This window comes from Anastrepha ludens, chromosome 3 (genome assembly GCF_028408465.1).
Source record: "Anastrepha ludens isolate Willacy chromosome 3, idAnaLude1.1, whole genome shotgun sequence".
Lineage (NCBI taxonomy): Eukaryota > Metazoa > Arthropoda > Insecta > Diptera > Tephritidae > Anastrepha > Anastrepha ludens.
Window position 1 is genome coordinate 66,091,447 of NC_071499.1, and position 13,522 is coordinate 66,104,968.

General features: G+C 33.8%; 1 protein-coding gene across 2 annotated transcripts in view; it reads right to left on the reverse strand.

Moving 5' to 3' along the window:
- LOC128858111 (b(0,+)-type amino acid transporter 1) overlaps positions 1-13,522 on the reverse strand; it is a 103,799-nt gene that overhangs the window by 30,352 nt on the left and 59,925 nt on the right. Inside the window, exons 1-2 of one of the 2 annotated variants that reach the window (XM_054094099.1) lie at positions 5,374-7,586; positions 3,428-3,643 (exon numbers count right to left, since the gene is read on the reverse strand). In XM_054094099.1, coding sequence (XP_053950074.1) covers positions 3,428-3,643; positions 5,374-5,446 — 289 coding nt within the window. In that variant the 5' untranslated portion in view covers positions 5,447-7,586. Of the gene's footprint in view, positions 1-3,427; positions 3,644-5,373; positions 7,587-13,522 lie in introns of those variants that run through there. The other variant, XM_054094100.1, reaches the window with a different exon arrangement.

A 13,522-nucleotide genomic window follows, 5' to 3' on the forward strand; every position in this document is an offset into this window, starting at 1 on the left:
GGAAAGCTGAGCGTTTATTTATCATGGAAACATTTAGACGCTCTTATGAAGCGTAGAATCAGTTTTATCCCAACATCGGATGGTTCTGTAAGAGTATCAAAAAAGTATTTTCCCAATAACCTTGCTCTACTCTTGGCTAAATCTGGATAATTTTAGAGGAAGTGTTCTATTGTTTCTTCCCCTTCCTTGTTTCTACATATGAAAAAAAAAAATTTTCCGGAAATTAAAAAAATATATATATGTATTGTATATGTACAGTATATATATGACTTTTTTCTCAACATTTTTTTCGAATAAGCATATGGCGGGCGCCGTAGCCGAATGAGTTGGTGCGAGACTATCATTCGGAGGAAGTAGATTCGAATCTCCTTGAAACACCAACGTTAAGAAAAACACTTTTCTAATAGTGGTCGCCCCTCGGCAGGCAATGGCAGACCTCCGAGTGTGTTTCTGCCATGAAAAAGCTCCTCATAAAAAATATCTGCCGTTCGGAGTCGGCTTGAAACTGTAGGTCCCTCCATTTATGGAACAACATCAAGACGCACACCACAAATAGGAGGAGGAGCGCGGCCAAACACCCAAAAAGGGGGTAAGCGCCAATTATATATATATATATATATATATATGCCGGTGCCATTCGGCTACGGGGGTCTATTTCGTATATAGATGTATACTTTTAGTAAGATAAATTAAGTTGGCTTATCACCTTTTTCCTGCAGGCAGTAAATAGCATGCCTTTCTCGAAATATTTAATCAATAAATCATTTATAGCCCTAGCTTAAGTAATCATTTGAATAAAAGTGCAAGTGCAATTTTTTTCTAATAAATCGGAATTTATTGACTTCAAAGCAAAATCTCCTTAAATCACATAAATTGTTTTGTTAATATTCCGCAGATAAATGTTAAAGGCTGTTATTTAGGATTACGTTTAGAATTTGCTTGCATTTACAAAAAGTGCAAATGTATTTCCAAAAATTTATATTCCTTACCCCTCGTGTAGAGAGCAATTTGCCCACATTGTACTGCATGTAGTGATTCTATACTTCCACCTTAATAATTTCCTACGGCAATGCTAATATCCCCAAATAGCTAAAAGGTTCCATCAACACAGTGCGGCGTAAAAGCTTTCAACTTTATTAGAACACTTTTAAGTGACCGAATCACTGCCAGCAATGGATCTGATAAATATAAGTTCAGGACATGGGAGTTGACTATTTCTGCTGTTTTTTTCTTAAATATGTCTAGTCAAGTTTTATACTGACAACCACTTACGATTGACGACATGGACGTAAGATCGGTTATGCTGGAAAAGGTAGTGCAACATTGTAACCACAGGACAATGTATGATATCATTGGACAATGTCGAGGTAGCCATATAACAGAGTTTATTTATAAACGCACAACCTTTACACTCAAAACAATGAACACTTAATTAGTTGATTTCAAAAGAATTGCGCATAACTCTAAAGAAAAACTCAATAGATGTACGCTAAATGCGCTTTGTGTATCTAAATTACTTATACATGCTTTCATATATTAGAAATTGTTGTGGTTTTATTTAATTAAATTGCTTATTTGCGTTAAGTGATTATAAATTGACGCTAATTCAGCTCCCCACAAGATAATAAAAAGCTATTTATTTGTGAAGAAATTCAGTTAAGAGATCGAAAGCAAATGCAGGTATGTATGTATGTCTTTTAATCGATATTCTTGGAAAGGCTTCATATTTTTTGGGCTTTTCGAGAGGTTTCTTAAATAAGTCTCTAATGAGATATTTTTTATAAGTTAACTGAATCTTATCTTTCCAAGCATCTATTGAGTCGGAAAAATAGAAAAGTTGAGAGTAAGCAATAAAAAACTGAAAGATACTGTGACCTAAAAGCTTTTGTATAAATAATTATATATAATTGGCGCATCACCCTTTTTTGGGTGTTTGGCCGAGCTCCTTCTCCTATTTGTGGCGCGATTATTAATGTTGTCCCACAAATAGAGGGACCTACAGTTTTAAGCCGACACCGAAAGGCAACGGATATGTTTTTATTTGGAGGTTTTGTCCTGACAGAAATACACTCGGATATTTGCCATTGCCTGCCGAGGGCGACCGCTATAGGTAAAAACCTTTTTCTTCACTTTGGTGTTTCACCAAGATTCGAACCACAAGTACCACTAGACTGCCGTTCTGATACCATAATGTAGACCACTACCTGCGAAAGATTACAATACTTAAAGGAAGAAAAACCATACACAGGTATTCCGTACTTTTGATACAGTGAAGGAGAGAAAAGGGATCTAGGCTGGAGTACTGCCGCAGGCTATCCCCGTCATGCGCCTAGCCGCCAAACCCTAAAATTTGCAAAGAAAGTGTTCAACAGTCCTTTTCTCTGCAATGGGCGTTGTACGGAAGTCCAAATTTTTCCGTATGAGTTCCAATCATCCACCGGTGACCATCGCTGTGACCCGTTCATGGCAAACTCATTGGCAATTTCATTTCAAATATTTCCTGCGCATTCGAGACGTTTGATCTCCTCCTTATAGGAGTTGACCAGAAGAGAGCTGCAACATGGCGACGATAGGGCATTGACCGTAGCAGCTTGATTATCGGAAAAGATATTTATGTCTCCCTCCCTACATTTGCTAGGGATGTAAAACTGGGTATGTGGTTATTTGAAATGGGCCTTAAGTCATTTGACAAGCATTAAAAATGTATGTATGCATATGTGTTAGAAGCTTATGAAGAAAGATTCTTGTCACCAATATCAAATATCGATTTAACCATGAAACGAATATTCAAATTTCTTATTTGAGTGCAGGTAACAGACAACGACACTATGCCCACTTTTTTTTTATAATATTCAACATAAAATATCAAAACAGTTTAGTTTTTACAAATAAAAAGTTTTAGAAGAATTGACAGCAATGTCCAAAATACTGGTATGACTTGAATATTCTACTTGGTCTCTACCCTATTTGTTAATGTTTTTGATCAATTTAGGCACTACCTCAAGATTGCAAATCTATATTTTGAATGGGGTACCGGTCTTCAGCGTGCGAAATTAAAGCACTCATAAGGGTTATGTACAGCGTTTTCTTGTCTAGCTTGAAAAAAAAACAGACACTTATCTAATCTCTTCTAACATCACATCTCTTATCCAAGTTAGAGCCGACAAAAGTATGTCGCGTAATATCAAAGGTCCTCTCTGCCTATTATTAAATTATTTGATACCTCTTTTGGTCTAGGCGCATACAATTTTTTTTTTAGTTTTATATAAAACATATAACTAACTAAGCAGGTACATAAGTATTAAACCTTTTATATTTTATACATTTCATAGACATGAGGAGAAATATACGTAGATCGCAGTATAATAGATGACTGAACATGAATATATGTGTTATTTATGGTAGTGATTATCTTCTTTTCACTTACCTATCATGGTCCCGACAATTAAAGCCACCCCACTGAAGAGTCCCACCCGTCTCTGGAGGTGAATAGCGTCGTTCGGCGCTGAGCCCTTCCTCTCCAACGGCTTCCGCATCCCCCCGGTCCCTGATGAGTCGGTCTCTGTTTCGGGCCCTTCTGCCCCAAGAGACCCATTGGCACTCGTTGTCCCGTTGCTCGTGACTTTAATTGGCACATTATGTCCTGTTCGATTTTATTATTTTTTTTACATTTTAGATTTGAGTCAAGTGTAAGTTGTTGATACATTTTTTCACAATATGCCAAAGATTCACATTTGTACGCAACGCACATCATAAAGAAAGAAAGAAAAGAAGTAGAGAGTCACAGAATTAGTAAAATTTTAATAACCATTTATATTTAACACTATTAATATAGTCAAAGTAAACATTTTTTCTGATAGTTTTTCAAATTTAATGAAAAATGCAGCACGGTGTAAAAATAAAATTGTATTATATTTTAAACTTTTTAAATTTATAATTTCGCGTTATAGGTAATTCCGCTTTTTATGGTATTATATTTTATTCAGCTTTTTTATGCAATATTTTATTAAGTAATTTTATTTAAAAACTTTTTTTGTATCATTTTATTTTAGTTACTTTTAGGTTATGTTTTATTATAATTTTTGTTTTACTTAAGTTGACTTTGTTTTAATTTATTTTCTTTTATTCTTTTTCATTGTTTCATATTATTTTTATTAGATTTTTTCTTTTTATTTTCGTTTGTTAGTTTCATTTTGGTTAATTTTTTTATATATTATTTTATTTGATTTGATTTAATTGTATCTAATTTCATTTAACCCAGTTTGATTCAATTTAAATAGATAAAATAATTTTCCCCTAATTTAATTTAATTTTATTTATTATAATTATTTTTAATTAAATACATTTTTTCTGGTTTGTTTTGTTTAATTTTACTTAGTTTTTTTTTTATTAAATTTATTATAATTTAGTTAAATTTCTTCATCCCGTTTTATTTTATTTTATAGTATCATATTTAATTAATTTAAATTCATTTAAATTTAATTTATATTAGTTTTAATTTTATTTTTTAATTCTGTTTTTAATTTAATAATTTTTTTTAGTTTGTTGGGTACAGTTTTAATTAATTTTGTTTTATTTATATTAGTTAATTTTAAAATAATGCAACCATATTTAATTTGATTTTATTTTAATTGTGTTGTATTTAAGTTTATTGTATTTATTTTAATTTAATTTAGTTAGCTAAAATAAATTGAATATAATTCAATCAAATTCAATTTAATTAATTTTGTTTTAATTGTTTTTTATTTAAATTTACGAAATATTTCTTTAGTTTGTTATCTTTATTTAATGTACTTTTGTTTATTATACTATTTTTTAAACTAATTAAAATTCTTTTTCATTTCGTTTATTTTATACTTATTTAAATTAAACTGAATTATTTAATTTATTTTAATCCTGTTTTCTCAATGATTTATTTTATTTTGTTTTATTAAATTTCATATCATTTTATTTTGTTGTATTTCATTGTATTTTATTGAACAAGGTGGCACAAAATTAATCACCCACCTTGTATTTAATTTAAAGTAATTTAATTTTATTTATTTTTTGATTTTGATTTGATTTTTGCATTTTATTCCTAGCATCTTTTATACTAAATATTACTCATTCATTTATTAGAATACGTCAACATTTCCGAAAATGTACGTTTTGCCTTTGGAAATCCGCTTCATTCGATTTATTTTTAGAAAAATTTAAAGACAATACTAAAAAATAAGTAAAATTATGTAGGTGGCAGAAACACACGCATATCGAAAAACAGTATATACATATATATGTATATATATAAACATATATATACATGCGCGTAGTATATAAATATAACTACACTATGTATGTACTCTAAATGTATTAAATCCGTTAATAAGCACGCACCTCGATTATCTGTTGTATTATTTTTGCATGCGTTCTTTTGCAAGCAAAATAGTTGTGTGATTTTATCGCGCATGGCATGGACGGATAACGAATTTTACAAATTATTTCGCCGCAAATATCAACTACGAGCGAACGACGACAACGACGGATTTCAGCAGACTGTTCGCCTATCGTAGCCGCTCTTCCAACTATACCTCGAGAAGACTCAAGAGTTTGGCGCCTGCTGACGGCTATGATGGTGATGATGATGATGATTTGGATGCTTCAATGCTTGAATGCTGGCGAAGCCCCAAACGATGGCAACTTCTAAACTATGTGAGTGTACGAAGAGGACAACCGAAGACTGGCACGAAAAAAGAGGAAGGCAACGTCAATGGTGTTGGTGCTGAGTAGTAGTAAAAGCGCCAACCCGTGCCGGGAAAATTGTCAACCGAAGCGGATGAGCAAGGCCGAGCAACCGGCAAGTGGGCAAATGAGCAAGTGATTGGAGGAGTGGTGTTTAAAACGGCGGTCGGTAAATTTCGCAAGCACAACGAAGTGTTCGTCAGTCGTCTAAATCGTATATATGTAAGTGTGTGTGGGTATGTGTATATGAATATATGTGTGTATGTGGTTAGTATCGGCGCACTGCTAGATGCGCTAAGACTTGGCGAGCAGAATTTCAGATATAAACCAAAATATTTTAACGTCTTCGCACACTCTCTTCACACTTTACGCGTCACTCTGTAGCTGTAATTTTTTTGTTTTTTTTGCTGTCTTTGATTTTGTGTTTTCTTTATGTGTATGTATGTATGTATGTACGTGCGAATTCCAGTGATGGAGCAAATGTGCTTTAACAAGTACAATGACGTCTTTTGCGCAGCGTCAAAAAATGATGCAAGAATTTTAAAACATTTCACACTGATTGCATTCGTAAAAATATTTGTAGGCTTATGTCTTTTGGTATTTTATTTTCGATTTTCTTTGAGTTATGCACTTGAAATTTTGCGCGCTATGAAAGCGTGAGAGCGTCCACGATATTCGTGAGTTCTTTTGGCACTGAATGTATAATATTCTCGATTGGCATGCAAGTAGATCGCAACACGCTGCTGATGATTTTTTCTAACAGTCTATATATGTATGTGAATTAATGTACTTATATTTTCATGAGATTTTCCGTTTTGCACGCATTCAATTTTTTTATTGCCTGTTTTTATTTTTATTTATATAGTATATTTAAATATTTGATCACAAATATGCATACATTATTTGTCTTTAATGTATCTGTTTACATATAAATTAAAATTGCTTTTTTTTTGCTCTATATGCTGCATTTAAACTGCGAGTTGAAGGTATTTCAGCTGCTATAAATTAAAATAAATTCGTTTTGGTTGTTTTTCGCCACATTAAATTTGCGTAATTTTTCTTTGCCTTTGTCGCCGATTTTTCTTCTTGTCTCTTTATTTTCATGAGCTACTTATCCATTCTTATGTAGCACGTTGAATAAATATAAATTTGTTAAAAAAAAGTGTTTTTTTCAATTTGCTGGTCTGTGCTAAAGCATATTTTAGTGAGGTATTTCGAAAGTATTTTCTTTACAACTCTGAATGCCTATTTTATTGACACAGTTATTTAACATTCTTTCGCACTCGTTTTATCTTTTTTAGCACTTTTCTTACTAAACCGTTTTCCCAACTATTTCGGTCACTTTCACACGTTGTTCTAACACAAATATTCACTCACTTCACTAACTGTGTGTATTCGGTGGATACTTTCTTACAACTGAAACTGCAAAATTGCAATTATTGCTACAAATAATAAATTCTTCTTTCGACAGCCAGATACTCTCCATTGGCCTAGTACTCAAGTGATTTTTTTTTTTTTTTGTCATGTTTGCAGTTCTTTCAATTTGGTCATTTTCTATCACATACGAGTATACATACACATATAGACACATACATGGCTATTATGTACACACGAGTATGAGTTGCTCGTCTTTTTGTTATGTCTCCACTTGTTTTTCATTTGAGTAAATGAGTGACTTTTAGCACTTGCCTCTTGCTTACGAAATTCAATTGAACGGTTTGAGAGGGTTTCTGAACAATTAATACTCAATGAAGATTTAATATTTTTTATTTCGCATATTAGTTCACATTCACCCATAATTACTTCAACATACATTCTCATATACGTAAATACATGCGTATATACATAGATACATATGTAAATGCATACATGCCTACACCCAGCAAACACTAAAAAACATTTTCTCCAACGTTTGATAAACCTTATATAGGTACTTAGTTCTCAAGTTAAGATTCAGCATTCTTCATAATTTGATATTAACGAATTTCAATTTATTTAGAAAAGTTTTATTTAAAAATTGTTGCAATTAATTACTCAGCCCAACAATTTCATAAAAATGTTACTCAACACGAACAAACTCTAATAGTTATGAAAGAGAATATCTCCAGGATCAATTTCGCCGAAGATAATACTAATCCGTAGAGTATGCTTTTTTTTCATGGAAGGTTAAACTTTTGAAATTTTAGGCGAAAGTGTGAATATTTTATTTCAAATTTTACATATAAAAATACTTCAAATATAATTTCTGTCCTCAGACTTCTTTAATAGAATTAAAAATGACTTTTTCTGTGCAAAAATGGTAATTTTAGGCTTCTCCTCAAAACAAGTTAATGAAAATTCATTAAAAAAGTCGGCTAAAGTGTCAAATTGTTCCACAAAAATTTTAAGCAGACAATTTCCTGGACTCCACCGAAAGCGAAAAAATCGCACGGGCTAAGGTTAGTGCGCCAAAAAGATTTGTCCAAGCAAATATAAGCAAAAAGCAAACATTGGGGAGAATCGCTTTGTATGAAAATCGCTTCTTCACTTACTATATAGAAAAAAAAACCAGCAAGAAAACACTAGCAATGCGAATCAGTAATACAAGTCACAACAATATTGTTATCGAGGGGGAAGCGGTGCAGTATGAAGAAAGTTTCTGCTATCTTGGTACTATAGTAGCGACTAACGGAGAAGCCGTAGAAGACGCAGAAAATCTTTTGCGTAAAGCTAGGTTAGCTTTTGGGCGTTTGAAAAAGTAGACAAATTTCACAGAAAACTAAAATATGAATATTTAATGCATGTGAAATCCACACTCTTACATGGCAGTGAAAGGGGCTGGTGTCGAGAAGCATACGCAGAAATTACAAAGCCTTCAGACTTGTGGCAGATCACCGAAAAAGAACCAATCCGAAAGATGCTAAGAGAGGGTAAATGGCGAAGGATCTGGTACACGCTCAGAAAAGGGCAGGGAAAGTAAATGCAGAACAACGTTGGAATCGAAAACTAAAGGACAAAGACGACCCGGTCCACGAAATACGTTGAGGCGTTCCAACCTCGTGAGTTAGAAGCAGTTAACCAAACGTGGGATGTTGCAAAGAGAACAGAAGTTAATAGAATATGATATAAATGTTTTATGTTCCCAGGTGGAATAATAAACGAATACAAAAAAATATATAAAAATAAATTTCCAGTAATTTTTCCGACCAAACTATGGCTCCGGAGCGACTTTTGTCCTATTTTATTCGTGTTTATTATGTGTTACGCAAGTGTAAATATACAAGAATGTATATAGCACTTCATATGGAAGGAACACCTACAAGGTGAAGACCAAAATAAACAGGGCTAATAATAAAAACGACTGTAGCCTTGTTCTGATAACTTTGAGCTTATTTATTCAAAACAGTCCTCTCTGGCCTCAATACACTGTTTTGCTTTCGAAAGAGAATGTCTTTCAGGATGTCGGTATAAGCCTTTTGGATGGCCTCTACGGACGCAAAACGTTTTCCTTTCATGGCAAAATGCAATTTTCCGAATAGGTAGAAGCCACAGGGAGCCATATCAAGCGAATGCGGTGAGTAATTAATGGTTTAATGCAATTTCTAGTCACAAGAGAGATGAGATGGTGCTTTACCATGCAATAAGCGACAGCCTTCTCTTTCGCGGTATTCAGGGCGAATTCGACGAATCCGATGCACCAAATGCTTCAAAACACCAAGATAGAAAATTGCATTGACGGGTTGACCCGTTGGCACGAGAACTCCTTGTGGTCAATTCCCTTGGAATCGGAAAAACAAATGAGCATCGACTTGATTTGTGCCTTCTCCAAGCGCAATTTTTTGGGTGGTGGCTCGTCTGGGGCCTTCCATTCGGCACTTTGACGCCTACTTTCAGGTTCAGGCTCAGGTTGGAAACACTACATTTCATCACCAGTTACAATGCTGTAAAGGAAGTTCTCGTCTTTTCTCGCCTCCTAAATGAGGTCTTTCGAATGTTGAGTTCTGAGCAATTTTTGGTCCTCAGTTAACTTGTGCGGAATGAAACCTGCACAGACCTTTCGTAAGCCCAAATTATCAGTCAAAATGCGATAAACTGTAATTTTGGAGATATCTACAATAACTCCGATTCCATGAAATTCACTGATGATTTCGGTTCATTTTTGTTAAATTTATGAACAATTTCGATGGAGTTTTCGGAGATTTCTTTATAAAAAAATTTATATAATTAAATTTTAATCTAAATTATTTAAAACATTGTAAAATAAAAAATAAAAAAATATTTTATTTGTTAGCTATTGAAAAATTTCCTTCCAAATCAAGTGGAGAATTACTAATTTTCTCAGCTTGATATCTAAGAAAATCATCATGTAAAAAGGTTTTTTAAGTTGAAAATACTATAACCCTTTTGTTAAAATGTTGTTCGACAACTAACATCGGATATCTGAGAAATCATTTTCATCATCATTTCACACCAAACGCATCAGAAATTGGTAAAAAAAGGTTTGTTGGGCAACTTCATTCATATATATATATACGTATATAACCATTTTCTACTCTGGTTTACTTCGTCTTAATCAGGTTCACTTTTTTCTGTAATGTGAATACAATGCCTCAGTCAGGTATAGAAAACAGACGCCTTTTGTATATGACTAATCCAAAACAAACACACATGAAATAATATCTTATTTACTTGTTAAACAAGTTGGCGCAAAATTAGCCATCCTTTGTCTTTGAGTCATTTTTTACTAGATAATAACTCAATTATTTCTTAAGGCCACTTAGACAGCTTTTGCTTGTGAGGAAATTTGTGAGTTATTTGCATTGAAAAGCATTCCTTTTGTGTTTGTATTAAAATAGCATGGAATACTGTGTACCACACTTAAAATAACAATCCTCATAAGGGGTGATCAGATTGGAGGTACTTTTTCCAATAAAGTTTTTTGACAGATCATGCGTGACTACTGTCAAACTAAATGCATAATTTTTATTTTAGTATTCATTGACTTTTGATCGTGGAAACATTTACGCCTCAACAACGTTTACAAATCACTTTGGGACCCGAATTTTTTTCAGCAATGAGGCCCACGTCAATAAGCAAAATTGCAGTATTTGGGCAGAAGAGCAACCTAAAGCCATTCAAGAACAGTCATATCCATTGAAAACAAGCATTTGGTGCGATCTATGGGACGAGGTTGGCGCCAATGTAACAGTCAATGGCGAACACTATCGCGCCATGCTAAACGACTTTTTGATGTCGGTAATTGAAGTCCGTGATCTCCACGTGTGATTATCTCATTGAAATCTTCTGTAATATTAAATGTCGTGCAAAAGCAGTAGGCCTTAGAATAAATGAAGGCAAAAATAAATATCTGAAGGTCTCCCGCAGCGAAGAAAGGCGAAGTCCTGAAAACAACAAAATCGGAACATTTACCTTTGAAGGGGTTCAACACTTCAAATATTTGGGAGTATTCATAAAAAATGACAACACTAGTTACGACACAATGCAAGACAGAATAATGGCAGCAAACAAAGCCCACACAAAATTGCTGAAGTCCAAACTGCTAACGCTCTATCAATCAATAATCCTGCCGGTGCTGTCCTACGACTGCGAGCGCTGAACATTGACGAGCAAAGACGAAAGGAGCTTGAACGAAAAGTGCTCCGAATTCAAGGGCGTTCAAGGATAACCTGGCTTGACCAAGTCATAGCCGGCCTGAAAAGGCTACGAGTAAGGAGCTGGAGATCTATTGCTATGAACCGTGCAGTTTGAAAGAGGATTGTGGATGAAGCTAAAGCTCACTCTGAGCTGTAATTCCTATTTGATGATGATGCTGATTACCTCAATGACATTTGGTTCCAATAAGACGGCGCTACTTGCCATATAGGCCGTGAAATAATGAATTTACTGCGTGGTCGTTTCGATGAGTAATTTACATATATCTCATCTCGGACCAGTGGATTGGCCACCAAGTGTGTAAAGTCTAAATGCCTTGTGGATAAACCAGCTTCGATTGAGGCTTTGCAAGACAACATTACTAAAGTTATTCATGAGATACCGACCGAAGTCCTGCAGCGAGTCATTAAGAATTGGGGTTTACCGATGGCTGAATTACGGCGCAGTTGCCGCCAATATTTGGAAATGAATGTCTTTAAAAAATAAAAGTCATTAATAGTTCTACACAAAACTAATAAAGATTTGTTGTTTTATTTCAATTCAAAATGTGATACCTTTAAATTAGTCACCCTTTATGATACTACATTGTTTTCGTCTCATAAGCCAGAAAGCAAACACACCCGTTTTATTCAAAAAGTATATCGCTCACACTACTAGACAAAACTTTACGTAGGACGCAACCAAAAACAACTCATTCATTAGAAATGTGAACAAATTGTTTATAGGAACTAGAGAACACATTTTTAACATGCATACTTACATTATAGCCTATACGCATATGAGAAAGTGCTAAATTGTTAAATAATATTTTCTTAACTACATTTAATACAAATATATACATACGTACATATATATGTAAGGAACGTCAGAAAAGCAATTATCTTATATTAAGTAAATTTATATCGATATATAGCGAGTGTTTTTTTAGTTGCATGAGAACTGTCGCTATCAATTAATATGGTTTGACAGCTGAGAATGGCAAACTGTGTTGACATTTCTGTTCAGCAAGAAACAGAAGTTGAACAAATCCTTTACCCACGGACGAATGTTGTCAAAAACAAAAGTGAAGAAACACTAAGTGATAAACAGCAACTTATTCATTGTTAGAAGAAACATTTCAATGAAACTCTAAATGTACAAAGATAAGAATGAGAAACACCAGAATTGCATACCGCTGAGGTGATATAAGCAGCCAGAGTTTTGAGGAAATAAAAACCGCCATAAACAAACTGAAAAATTATAAAAGTAGTGGTGATGATGGGGTACCGTCTGAGTTATTAAAATATGGTGGAATAGAGTTGGCCAAACATCTGCACAACCTAATAATAAAAATATGGGAAACGGTGGACAAGCATTATTGTTCCAATACATAAAAAAGCCGATAAAGCAAACTGCCGAAAATACAGACGCATATCGCTACCAAACTCAGGGCACAAGTTCTTCACAAATATATGTATTATATTTAAGTCTGAGCCAATATACTGAAGAAATACCAAATGATTACCAAGCAGGCTTTAGAGTCAACTGGCCGACGATTAACCAAGGCTTCATAGTCATGCAAACTATATGAATGCGACATTGATATTCACTGTCTATCTATCGCTTTTCAGCAGGCATTTGATCACAACCAGCCATTTCATACGTATGCCTATGCGGATGATATACTAATAATGGCAAAAACTAGTAATGACCTGCAGGCTGCGTACAAAAAGCTGGAGGAAAGAATACATCTAGCTGGACTGATAACACAGTCCTGCGAGGGTGAGTTTCTAGAATGGCTGTACTTGTTTCTTGTAGTTTTTTATGCGCTGAAAACGAATCTGACCTTCACGTCAGGATTTTTGGTAAATGAAGCCTAAAAGGTCAAAAAATGGCCATTTTAGCCATTTTTGATAATTTTTTTTGGGATAGAAAATTTTTTTTTTCAATTTTCGACGAAAAGGTGGCATAGTACAACTCTTTAGCTTTAAAACCCATTTTTTAAAATTAGTGTACGATTTTTTAAAAAAAAGTTATGACATTTTGAAATTAACAGTTTCAGTTACGCCAATAGACGTTATACCCAACGTATACGTAACTGAAACTGTTAATTTCAAAATGTCATAACTTTTTTTTAAAAAATCGTACAATAATTTAAAAAAATGGGTTTTAA